General features: G+C 55.8%; 1 protein-coding gene across 1 annotated transcript in view; it reads right to left on the bottom strand.

The window, feature by feature from the left end:
* NFASC (neurofascin) overlaps positions 1 to 13325 on the bottom strand; it is a 94511-nt gene that overhangs the window by 53370 nt on the left and 27816 nt on the right. The window contains exon 2 of the mRNA XM_082494465.1: positions 1799 to 1974. Coding sequence (XP_082350591.1) covers positions 1799 to 1892 — 94 coding nt within the window. The 5' untranslated portion in view covers positions 1893 to 1974. The remainder of the gene's footprint in view (positions 1 to 1798; positions 1975 to 13325) is intronic.

The following is a 13325-nucleotide window of genomic DNA, read 5'->3' as shown; positions in this document are numbered from 1 at the left end:
AGGTAGGCTGGGAAGGGTCGGACAGGCGCCGGCAGGATCCTGGACCCTCGCCCGGGGTTGGGAGATGCTCCTCACCCACCTGCTCTTGGCACAGCTGTGCGCAACTGCACCCACGCACGGTATCTACAAATATCTGTCGTGCAAGGGACAAGAAAGGGTTCTTGTCTGGCAAAGGTTCAAGAACGGGTGACAAAAGGATGCTCTTAGTTAGGATCCCAGTTTCCCACCAGCACTGGAGGGGGTGATGCGCTCCTGCGGGTCAGTGCTGTACAGCAGGGAGGAGGAGGAGGAGGAGGAGGAGGCGGCTGCAGGCTGTCTTGAGCATTTCTCCACCAGCTGTCAGCATTTCTCTTACTTTTCTAAGCTCACATTACATTTAAGTAGCGAAATTATTCCTTTCCTGATGCAAAGCATAAGAAATGGCAGAAGGCGGCCGTTTGCAGAGCCGTTCAGTTTTCCCCAGCTGCACTGGCCCCTACTTCCATGCCGGCCGCCTGCGCTTCTGGAATATTACAGATGCTAACAAAGCCAGGCCTAAAGGAACCACTGAGCTGTGTGCGTCAAATAAAATTCCCATTGCTGGGAACAAGAGCCGCCTGTGCGCGTTACAGCGCTGACTCCAGGGGAACAGATATTTTCATCCACAATCATCTGGAACGGAGCAAAGCAGAGACTCAGACGCGAGTCTGGGACCCTCTCCCTTTTCAAGTAATATAAGTGTTTATTCCTCTCCGCAAATCAGAGCTTTCTCACCCTTTCTCTTCAGTTACTTCCAAATTTCAGCCAAAAGCCACTGCCTCAAATTTTCCTTTCCCATTTTGCTGCCCAGAGCCAGGGGGCAGCTGAGGTACCACGGCCACGGCCAGCACAGCCGGGGCTCCGCACAGCAGAAACCCGCAGGGCAGAAATTTCTCCTATCAAAAGCGACCCCGGCACTTCAGCCTGAATTTAGACCCCAGCAAAAAGCTCTGCTTTTTCAACTAATGCACTGCTCGCTGGAGGATTTCTGCGTGTTGGGCTGTCGGAAGAGATTCCCTGCAGCGACAGGCTGATTATTATTAACAGCCGCTCCGGGAGGAAGCTGGGACGCAAAGAAATTATGCAACTGGTTTCCAGAACGGTGGTCTGGGCAGCTCTCAGTACGGGCCCCCATCTCAAGTGCATTCAGACAAGTCAGGCGTTTCCCACGCGCTGGCCTGAAGATGCCCATTCAGCAGAAAACATCAGCCCGTGTCCCCCTCCCTCCTCGCTGCGTATCCCCCACCTCTTCCCAATAAAACGTAACTCCCAGCTCATAATTAACTGAAAAGTCCCAACAGAGAGAATGAGAAAAATCTCATTGTTCTGCGGGACCTGCCCGGGTCCCCGCTGCCCTCGGGGACGTGGGTGTCAGATCGTGGCAGCATCTGCCCCAGCAGATGAGCAACGAGCTCCGGTCCTCCCCGCCGGAGCAGCCCGAAGCCTGCCCGTGCTCTGTAGGAGCCCCGGGATGCTCTGCTGAAATCAGCAGGCTGAAGACTTGCCAGGACCCAAATTTCTTCACCAGCTTGGCTCGGATGCTCTGTCCCGTTTTGATACGTGGTTTTGAGTCCTTCGCTCAGCTTTTGAGGTAGACTAACTAAACCAGAGAGTGACTTAGGGGACTTTCTGGAGGGCACGTGGTTTAAGAAGAAAAATAGCCCCAAACAACCAACAGAAAACAAAACCTTAGGCCGGACCAGCCTGGGCTGTGCACATCTTCACTCTCCCTCCTCAACCCTTTCAGCAGGAGTGTTTAGAGGGGTAAACCGTAACTTACAGTCCAGAGGGACTTCGATGGCGCTGACGAGGTGATGAAGGTAGAGAGCCAATGCTATTCCTGCGCAGGTGAGGTGGTGTCTTTGCATGACCATTTTGGACGCCGGGGCAGCGTTAGGACCTCAGTTGCGTCCCCCGGGGCGAGCAGAGCAGCGGCACGTGCAGACGGAGCCTCAGCTGCAAAACACACACAAACCCAGCGGTCACCGAGCCGCCCACGGTCCCCTTCCGTCATCTTCCTTTTGGCAACTGTGGAGAGAGTTCCCATCCCAAAATGTTTGTGCAGAGGGATGGGGGGAGTGTGTGTGTGTGTGAACAATGCCAGAAATAATTTACAGGCTCTGGTGACCCAGGTACAAGTCCGCGGTTGCTCTCCTCCCAACCCCGGGGTTGTCCTGTTGGCAGAAAATCAGCCTTAGGGGTTTATTTGTGCTCAAACCCTGGAGAGACCTCTTGGATAGAAGAAGAAGGACCACACTCTCCCCTGGGACCGGTGGAAAGTTACTCAGAGCAATTGAATACAAAAGCAGCAAACAGTCCCCATAGGATAAAATAAAAAGGATGGTATGTTGTTTAAAAAAAATAATAATAATTGTATTTTATGCTCAAGAAATACCTAGCAAACATCCATCCCCTCCGGTGGGGCACCGGGACGAGCTCTGCCTTCACATGCAGCCCGGCGATAGCAGGGGGACCGGCTCCGGAGAGCCCCTCGTGTACCAAAGAGCCTGTCCCCGAGCCGGCACAGCCTTAGCAGGAGTCGGGGCACAGAGGGACCTTTCCCAACCGGTCCCTAGAAACGAGCCCGTTTCCATCCAGGCTCCAGCTGCTTCCCTGCCCGGATGGCGCCTGGTGCCAGATGTGCAGCACGGTGCTGCCGGCCTCCCAAAGGCGCCCATCCAACCCTCCCCGGGGACGGCCAGGTTATCATTTGCAATTTTCATACACATACCTTTTATTTTGCTGTTAATAAACCCATAGACTAAATACAGATTTTAAAAAAAAAAAAAAAAAAAAAAAAGAGGGAAAAGGAGGATAAACGATCCCATCTGTACAATAAAAGCCCCTTTGGAAGGGCTGCTGTGGCCCCGAGGTTGCATCACGGCTGAGTTACAGCTCTCTGTAATAGAGTTATAAAAAGGGCATCAGACGTGCAGACAGCTCTTTCGGCTACAAACAAAAACAACGCCAGGGCAGCAAAGAGTGGAAAATCCCCAGCCTTGCTCCGCGCCGCTCCTCCCCGGCCCTCGCACAGCCCTTGGCCGAGGCGGGATGTCGCCAGGCAGGGGAGCAGCGCAGAGGCCATTTGGCAGGCAAGGAGAGCCCGTCTTCATCAAATATAAATAACCGGCCGCAGCTTGGGATGCTGCTGCCCCTTCGGCTGCTCCCGAGCCCCGTCCGAAGCAATAGCGGGAGGGGGGGCGGTGGTGGTGGGTGAGTGTCACAGCACAACAGACAAAACCCGGCTGCCGGGGGGCTCCGGGGACCGCCGCCGGGAGCCAGCGCGGAGCAGATGTCACGGAAAAGAAACAGCCCTGACACATGGCCCGGGAAGCTCTCCTGAAGGCCAGACAGGCTCAAACCCAGCGCAAGACAACTTCTAAGGAGACTTTTCCCCGTTACCCTTATGGGGAACGAGATGTGCTTAACGGTGCCTCCATCCAGCCCTCCCCACTGTCCTGCTCGGGTGCCATCGGGGTCTCCGTGTCCCCGCTCTTGGGCTGAAGCCCAAAGGAACTCGCTGTCCCAGCGTGTCCCAGTTACACCAGATGACAGATTGTAGGTTGTGAAGGGGCTTGGAGGGGAGTGTTGCTTTGATCTTTTTTGCTCGTTCTGAGGATTTTCCAATCCAGCTGTTGCAATAAAAATAGTTGAAGGACAGAATGATTATAGGACTGGGCCAGTAATTAAAGTCACGTCCAGGACTTGTGCAGTCCTGTGATCAGGTCGCGCTGAACAAAGCTTTTCAAATTACTTCTTTTAGCTCTCTGTCTGAGGGAAGACATCATTTTGATCTGTAGCCTTCATTCTTTAAAGCGGTTCATTTCTCCAGTTACAGCTTAAGATGAGTAATGGATCAGCTGGTTTTATGCCTTTCTATTAGTAAGCACAAGTCTGACTTATGAACTGAATCAGCCAATACTGCAAGCAGAGATTTAGCGAGGCTGAGATTTCCGGTGTCCTTACTTTGCTCACATACCGATGCCTCACATCGCTATCGCAAAACGCTTTAAACCCCTCTTCGTTCACAGGTGCCCTACGGGAGGGAAGGTGCAAGGCAGCAGGCACCCGAGTAACGCACATCTCCCCGTGCTGCTTGGAGCCGGAAACGCAAAGAATATGTTGTTTTCTTTAGACTGGGCACTAATTAGTGTGAAAGACATGGCCGTGACACGAAGGAGCGGGTTCCTGGCACACATGCTCGGGACGTATTTGTGCATATATGCATTTTGCATTAAATGGGAATTCAGAACGGGCTGCGCCCGAGCGCTGGTATACACAGTGTACACAGGAGGCATCTAACTGATGCCAAGGAGTACATCCTGCCCGCCGCCACACGCGCGGGGACCAGAAAAGTAAGGGCTCTGCGTACAGGGAAGAGATAAATTTGCAGATAACTTTTGAGCTGCAAAAGGCAACAGCGGAGACACGCGGCGGCTCCGGACCGAGCCCGTGGGCAGAGCTGCGTGGGAACGACCCGCGGGTACCAGTGCCGGTGGACGCGTCGGGGAGGACGGCCCGTACGGCACGGGTGACCGCACGTCCCCGCGGAGCGGCACCGACCGAGAGCAAATAATAAAACCCACGACAGAGCACACACAAAACGCATCCCCGCCTCTAGAGGAGCGAACGGCGGGCTGCTCCAGGGCCCCTTTGTCTCGGGGCAGATGTGGGTGCGACTCGCCGCGCATCAGGAACAATCTGCCGCCGTGCCTGCGCGTGTAGGTGGGTCCCGGAGACAGGCAGTACCGCGAGCCCCCGGCCACGCAGAACACAGCCCGCATTGTCAGGGCTGCTCCTCGCCTGGGGACAGGGACATCTCCCCAGCGCAGAGGGCTGGAGCTGCGGTAGGGGCACCGTCGTGCTTATCTGGGGGTGGCAAGAGTTGCGAAGCTGCGTGATGTCCCCATCGGCTTCTGCGACTGACTCAGACCAAAACGGCCCAGATGAGACCTCTTCTTCGCCAACTTCGCGTTTCTTAATCATCGCTCCCGGCCCCGTTGTGCAACACAGGAAAGACCCGACTCCCGTCCAAAGAGCAGAACGAGCCCTTCTACCTCCAGTCTGCGGCGCCCTCCCGGGACGGGGAGAGCCGTGGAGGCAGCAGGGTTGAGTCTGGGGATGCTCAGGGAGCCTCCGAGCTGGCTGGACCCAAAACCGATCTGAAAGCCGGGCCCGTAAAGCTCAGTAAAAACACAAAACAGGCCAAAATCTCACACAAATAGTTGCAAGATTGCGATGCCATCAAATAGGAATTTAACCGCTTGAATGCGTTTCTCATCCAGCGTTGAGGCTGCATCCAGGCACCAACAAAAGCCACGTCCCTGTGCTCCACTTTCCTCCAGCTACGGGCACAAGGTGCAGCGGTGAGGCGGACCCAGATGCCTTTTCCCCCAAATATTTACCCAGGGTTCAGAAATGTTTTTCAGACTCGTTGGTGCTTTCTGTTTCCCCCATGACCTACTGCAGCACCAGCGCTCACAAAGAGTTACTCCGGGTTGAGAAACACAGCCCCGACCTTGGCCCAAGACCTCCCTCCAGATGCATCAGATATTTTTGTAAATACATTTTTCTCCGGACAAAAGCCTGAGTAACCCCAGGACAGGACCTTTAAAACTAGAGACTGCTCCTCTTGGCAAAATCCAACCAAATATCCACACAGCACGGGGCGCAGCCGAAATGAAGAGTGTAACCTTAACTCTGCTCCGTTTGGAGCCTCCCTCCTCTCTCTGAACAGGCACTGGGGGGAAAAAATTAAACGCAAGAAAGACAAAAAAAGGGATGGACACCTGGGGATGACTGAGACACCCATGACAGGACAATTAGTCCCGGGGCTGAAAATACAGATGCTGGGACTCAATGGCAGCAGCGCCTGCCCCAGCTGAGGGCTGGGCGACCAGGATGGGAACTGGGGGGTTCGGAGAGGATTTGTGCTTTCCATAGAAAAATTAGCCACAGTTTTTATTCTTGCCCAGTAGTCAGGACAAATCAGATTGAAAGAGAAAGAAGTTTCCAGAAGGAAACGTCTTGCCGTGCACAGACCATCCTGCACTACAAAACGCGCGGGCAGAGGACCGCATCGCGGCATTTTGGGTTTTCGGTTCTGTTTAAAGGCAGAGGGTGATTTTGCTGCATTGTCAAATGTTTTCTGAAAAAAAAAAACCAAACCAAACCAACAGATTTTTCAAATGACAGCGCAGCAGGTAAGCAACTGCCCCAAGGGTCGGTGGAGTCAAGAGGAGGTACGAAGAGTCAAAGGGTATCGGATGCTCGTGCGGGATGGCAGAGCCCGGGGAGCCCCACGTGCCCCCGCCAGCAGGGACGAGCCCCCCACGACACCCTCTCCCAAGAGGCGCCGACGGTCACGGCGCCCACCAGGCGAACGTGCCTGGATTATCCAAACAGCCACGTGGTGGATGGGATGGCACTGAAACCGCTCCTGGCCCATATGCTCTTACAGGGTCATTGCCCCGCTCCGCTGCAAGTTTCACACGCTCAGGTTTCTCCTTATGTAAAGACACCACTCGCATACCAATAATTAAAACAGAAAACATATCCAAGCACTTTGTCTGCGAGCCACGCAAAATCTGCAGTGAAAGGGGGGAAAAAAATAAAAAAAAATTAAAAAAAATCAGCTTTTAAGATTCTTTCAGGTCCTTCTCCATCTCTTCAGAGCCCCTCTGCGGCATCAGGAGGGCTGTGGAAGGCACCGCCAGAGACGGGTTTCTCTGCAGGCACTGCCTCCTCTCCGCAGCTCCTCGGGGACGCCAAGGCAGCGCAGCGGGCTGCCCACCGGCCGGGCAGAGCTGCGAACCTTCACAGCCACCGGGAAGGAACTTCGAATCTCTATTTCTCCACGCTCATGCCGATTTAACGCGCACGTTGCTTCCTCCCCGCCTTGAGGTGGGGGAAATCTCGCCTTTCCGCAGATGGTGGAGAGCTGCGCTGGCGAAGCCTCGCATCCCGGCCCCGGAGCATCCCTGCCAGAGCTCCCACCTGCTCTGCACCAACCAGTTTCCCACTGGTTTCGATTGGCACGGCCAGGGGAGGTGGGAGGAGGAGGGGGGGGGTTGCCTATGGCAGGCTCCCTGCGCCAGCAGAAAGCGGCCGGACGAGGCTGCCGACGTGCTCCGCTCATTAGCGGAACGCGAACCTCATGCCATGTAATCCGCTCGCTGCTCCTCCAGCCGGGCTCCCCCCGCAGAGCTTCGCAGCGCCGGAGGGGAAATGAGATATGAAAATATCTCCTCTCGCTGCGGAGGTGCAGCCATCAGAAGTCAGGACCCTGATCCCCCCCCCCAGGCTGATTTGGCCAAAACTTGGCTTTTTGTTGTAATTCCAAACCCCACATCACTGCAAAGCACGGCACGCGGGGTGGGATGTCGTCCGTCCCCCCCCCCCCCCCCCCCAGCCCTCCATCCTGCCCCGGGGACGCGGGGCACACGGAGCAGAGCACGAGGACTTCCCCCGGCTGCACAAATATCACCGGGGAAGGGCTGAAATTCATTTCCTACTCAACAGCTTAATGAAATGAGACCTTCCGGAATAACGGTGGAAACGAATCCCTCCCCTGTAGCCCCAACTGCTGCGAAACGACCACGGGCACGAGCTCTCCGAGGCAGACGGGGGGGCTGCAGAGCAGACACAGAAACCGTAAGCAAGGGGCATCTCTGGTTGAAGTTAAATAAAATTAAATAATTCCACAATGAAGGATTGTTTTTAATCAGCTCATTAGGTCCAGCAGGACGCTTTCAGTAGCAATTAGGCATTTATCCTTATTTACGGTTGTAAGAGGAACAGTAAAACTCGAGCAGCGAGTGTTCCCAAGAAGATTCCTACAGCACCATTTAATGCATTTCAGCCGCTTAATTAACACTGATGGAGTAGCACAGAGCAACGTTTCCACAAAGAGAAAACCCTTTTGGTTTCAGATAATGAAAAACATTGATTTAGAGGCAATATACGTATGCGATTCCCTAAAAGTGACTAAAGGCTTCATTCTGCTCCTGCTCCGTTCAGGTTCCCCGCGGCCTTCCCCCCACCCCCCGTAACACATCAGAGGGGTTTCCAGGTTGCCGACTTCCACGCCATAAATACACGCACACACGCGTTTTGTTGGGCAGTGACGGGACCTTCTGCCACACCTGGGAAAAGCCCCCCCGCGGGTGGCAGCCCACCCCGGCAGCCCGCCCGAGGAACCGCTCCACGCGGGTGAATGCCCCTCGGGAACCACCCTGCAACACCAAACCTGTGCCATATGGACGGACACATCCACACACCCTTTTCATTTCCCCGCTCGCGCACCGGTAAGTGATGTGGGCACAGCCGCAGCCCTACAAGTGCGCTTCAGGAGCCCTTCAAAGCAAACGTTGCATTACAGCGCAGAAGTCGGTGGAAAGAAGGAAAGAAGCGATCACGTAGAAGCAAAGAAATGATGACACATCTCCTCTTGTTGCAGAGGTGCAACCATCAGCGAGAGCCTGCTCCGGGCTACGGCAGCAGAAGCCGGGACCCCAATCCCCCCCCAGTCTGATTTGGCCAAAACTTGGCTCTTTGTTATAATTCTTAAAACCACATCACTGCGAGACGCGCACCAGCGAATGGTGTATGCACAGCCGCAGCCCCGCGACTGGAGTAAGAAGCCCTTTCAAAGCAAACGTTGCATTGCAGCGCAGAAGTCGGTGGAAAGAAGGAAAGAAATGATCACGAAGAAGCAAAGCATCGATCATGGAGGCGGCAAGACACGATCGTTTGGCATTCCCACCCCGAGGGATGGACCGTGCCCTTTCCTGGGGACAGGCGGCAGCGCGTGGGGGGGGGGCGGCGCGTCCCGCTTGCCGCTGTTTGGAGGAGAGAGAAGCGCTTTGTCTCTGTTCCTGAGGTTGGGTACGGCTTTCACAATTGTTCTGCCAAACAACCGTCAGAGCAAACACCAGCAAGTTCATTTGCATCTCGTCTTCTCCCCCTTAAAATAAACGTGCCCATCCTTTCAGCAACTAACGCTTCAGACCTACGGTACCCTCTAATCACAGGCAAGACGGAAGGTCAGGCTTGTCCTGGGAAACGGGCCCCAGGTTAAGATTATGGATGGTCCGGTGTCTATAGACAATAATTTTCTACACCCGCTGTAAACCCAAAGGAGTCCCTGAACCCATCTTCACTCCTGTCCTCTGAACAGGACGTTGCTCAAAACGCGACCTGCGGCAGCAGAGGTTTGCAGAGAGGGGCACTTCCGACACCGTCGCTGCCAACGCTCCGTAAAAACTGCCGGCACGCGGATTTGTTCGGGAGAACTGCCCGTACGCTGCCCCCGTTGCGTTTCCAGCACATCCTCACGGAACGCGCGCACAGGCCGCATCTCACAGCCCCTGGTCTCTCCTCTCACTCCTCCACGGAATTTTTGCCGTATGCTGCATTTTCCTTTCACTCCCTGTAACTCTCCTGCCGGGCACGTGGGTGAGTTTCCGATCCCGAGCCCCGCAGGCTGCACGCATTTTAAAAGAGCCGAGCAAACAAACGAGCATTGAGAGGAAGCGCCGCGACCCCACCGGGAACAAGGATGGGTTCCTAAAGTCACCCACCAGCACACGCCGGGAAGAGCCACGGCAGCATCTCTCCGGCTCCGCACAGGGCGACACGTGGGAAGCGGGAACAAATCCCTCAGTCCCCTGAACTTTAGAGCTGGTGCTGGCAGTAAGGAGAGGCAGACTTTAGCTTCTCTCAATAGCCGTCAGCGCTCACCCGACCTCCCTCCCCGCAGCACCCTCCGCTCAGGACCAGCTGCACCCGCGCTCCGATTTCAGAAATATTAAAAAAAATGCCGGAGGAAGGGGATGATTGCGCTCGCTGCTATTTTGCGGCGTTGGAGTGCGGACGGTGGTCCCGCTTTCAGGAGGTAATCCGTTCCCTCGCAGGGCTGCGCGTCACTGCCGAGAGCACCGATAACTCCAGGGACAGACTCTTAATCTATCACGGTCATATCTCGGCGCTACATAAATGTGAATTAATTTATCATCCTGTCCTTCTGGTAATGTAAGGAAATACTGTCATTCTATTAGACAGCGGAACTCCAGTCCGGAGAGGTTAAGAGTTACCCCAAGGTCAGACAAAAGATATGGCATGAGTGGGAAATGAGCTGAGATCACCGGAGTACTCAGTTTAATCAGAAAATACCGTTTAACCTTTACAAACCGGTCACAGTCAGGGAGGGGGGGGGGGATGGAAAAGCACGAAACTTTCCATGGGAGACGACACCGTGGCCTTCACCAGCCGGCACGTCACCCCCGAGCCGTGCCGTGCCCCCGCGGCAGCTGGGAATGGGCCCCGCGACAGCTGATCCGCAGGCTGCCGGGGCCGCTCCGGGGACCCGCAGGACACCGGGTCACACTGGCCCCGCTAATCAGCTTCCCACCCTCCCGGGGAGCCGCTTCTTTCCGCATCTTTTCTTTTCATCAGCAAGAGTGAGAAGGGAGTAAGAAAAAGAATTCATGGGAGTTATCCTCGGTAGAAAACAAAGCGGCTCCAGCCCATCGTTTCGGCATGGGCTGCATCTCGGGCATGGCACGACATTTAAGGAACACAGGGTGGGGTACAGCTAAGGTGAAAAAGCAATTATTTTTACTTGTTATTTTGGGGGGAAAATACTTAACGGCTCTTCTTATGTTACAACCTCTTTGGAAAAGTACACTGTCGTTTACTTAATTAGGATGTTGCTTTGTTTAAGGGCAACAAGGAAGGCAACTGGTGTGAAAAATACGGGTTAAAAAGAAAAAAAAATACAGGTGGGGAAGTTTCTCAATGAGAAGCTCTAAGGGGCAGTTTGAGGGCACAGGACGCACCGATGGCACAGTGTTGGCAGTCCGTTTCAGTGCTGCACCGGACCCTGCCGGTGAGAGCATCACCCGGCAGCAGGTGATGCTGGGGCTGGTCCAGGAGCTTCTCCATCCCCATTTCTACACCGAAACAGGAGCCCCCAACAGCCAAACCCCAAAGCGGCTGTCGGCTGGTGCCTGTGAGGAACACTTTGGGCATCTCATCCCGTTCCTGATGGAGCAGCACCCACATGCAAACCCAGCCCAGTCTCAGGAGAGGTGGAGACAACAGGGTACCAGTCCCCCACTCTCCCAGCAAAGCTCCTTTCCGAGGCCACCCATCCCACGCTGCCCCGGGGGAAGCGCGACAGAGCTCACAGCAGCAGGGGACACCCAGCCTGCGAGCGGTTAGTGTCTGCCCCCGCTGTGTCCCTCGGCCACCCCTCCCAGGGACGGCAGCATCTGGCCCCTGGTGATTAGCCAACCGCTAATCACGCAGCGCAACAGCTATAAACAGCAACCGTTTAGTAGGACACTTCGTGCGGCGATTGCTCTGGAAAGGATGGGTTCCCAAAGTCACCCACCAGCACACGCCAGGAACCCTGCCTCTGCCCCTCCGGCGCCCACGCCAGTCCGCTCGGCGTCTCTCTGCGGGGCACGGCCCCGGGGAGCAGCACGCGGCCCCGGGGGTCTGCGGCAGGCTGAGCCGCTCTGGCAAAGATGATGGATGCAGCACCCAGAGAGAGGCAAGAGTACGTCCTTCTCTGATTCAGGGAGTCCACTTCCCATCCCTGGAGGTGCTCAAGGCCGGGTTGGACGGGGCTGGGAGCAACCTGGGCTGGGGGGAGGTGTCCCTGCCCGGGGCAGGGGGGGCACGGGGACTGGATGATCTTTAAGATGCCTTCCAACCCAAATCATTCTGTGGTAATTACACGGGGCCAGGAGATGGTCTGCCCTGTATTCATTAAGGGCACCACCCCTTGCTTCCCTCCTTGTACGCTCATCGTGACCCGCACCTTGTCCACACCGGTGATGTGAATTGAGACGTTGAGGGGGGTGGTTGTGGCAATGGGCAAAGCCACTTGGGGCAGAGCACCCCAGCGCTGACCTCCCACCGCCTGAGGAGCCATCGGACATGGGAATGAGCCAGCGCTGATCCCCGTGTCGCAGACCGGCTCCGCAGGACGGCCCGCAGCGCTCCATCCTTCTGCGCCTCCTCCGCGGGCTTGGGGAACAAAGCAGGGCTGTGCGGCCGCCCGCCTGCGCAAGGAATGCGCCTTCCGAGAAGCTGGAAACGCCACATTCCCAGCGGGAACACAAGAGGGCACGGGCTGGCCGTGCCCAGCGGAGATGCTGAGGTCCATGAGGACCCACCTGCCGCAGCCCCACGGGCGATTCCCCACGCAGGCGGGCTCTGCTCCTCCTTTCCAGTCTCCCCCATCCTTTCGGCTGCTTTCAGCAACGCTCCCCAACACAACCCCATCCACCTGAGCTGCCCCCACCTCCAGAGAAGGCCCCCAGCCTCCATCTCCCCCAGCCTCCATCTCCCCCAGCCTCCATCTCCCCCAGCCTCCATCTCCCCCAGCCTCCATCTCCCCCAGCCTCCATCTCCCCCAGCCTGTAACCGGATCAAACGCACGGGTGTCACCGACGAGGCAGGAACACGCCTGCTGATGATTAATCCCGTAAGTGAGCTGTATTTACAGCCACCGGCTCTTCCCCCGAGCCGGGCCGAGGGCCCTCAAGCTGTCGTATCACCTTACAGCCAGCCGTGGTGAGCAGGCGCTGCCAGACACCGCGTCCTCCATCCACCGCCCGCAGAGTGGGCAGCCCCCGCCGCGGGACGCACGGCTCTCCCGGACCACGTCCTTACGCGGGGTATCAGCCCAAATCCAGGGACCAACCTCCCGAAAAGGGTCAACGGAGGTAACGAAGCTGCTCCGCTCTTCTCAGACAGAGTCTTGGAGCGCGTCTGGTTCCCACGTTCTGCAAAATGCCTTTGACATTTGGTTTCGAATCCCAGGCGCTTCGACAGCGGGGACGGAGCAAAGCGGCAGCAAATCTGACATTTCATCCCTGAGCCGTCTGACGTACAACCTTTAGCGAGACTACAGCACAGAGCAGTTTGGAGAAATGGGAGGGAACCCGGAGAGCTTGAAAGCCTTATATAAAACAAGCGAACAAGAAGGCTGTCTGGAAATCTGCCTCTTGGTGTAGCACTGGGTTTGCTTTTCCAAAAATGCTGTGTAATGGGTTTTTCTTGCCCTGCGCACACTTAAATCCTAATTACACGTGGGGAAATCACAGGAAGGAGATCATTACCTCCCGTCCACACTTCCTTACCGAGTCACATTACTCCAGTATAATTGAGCTCACGTCTGGGAAATCTGATTTTCGATGACTGCCCACCTGCTATAGCTTCACAAATCTTCACCAAAAAAATTGCCTTTTACTGGATTATTCTGCAGGCATTAAACATGTCTTGTAATGATTTTC

This window comes from Vanellus vanellus, assembly GCF_965231255.1.
Source record: "Vanellus vanellus genome assembly, chromosome: 23".
Taxonomy (NCBI): Eukaryota; Metazoa; Chordata; class Aves; order Charadriiformes; family Charadriidae; genus Vanellus; species Vanellus vanellus.
This window is presented reverse-complemented; position numbering and strand designations above follow the sequence as displayed.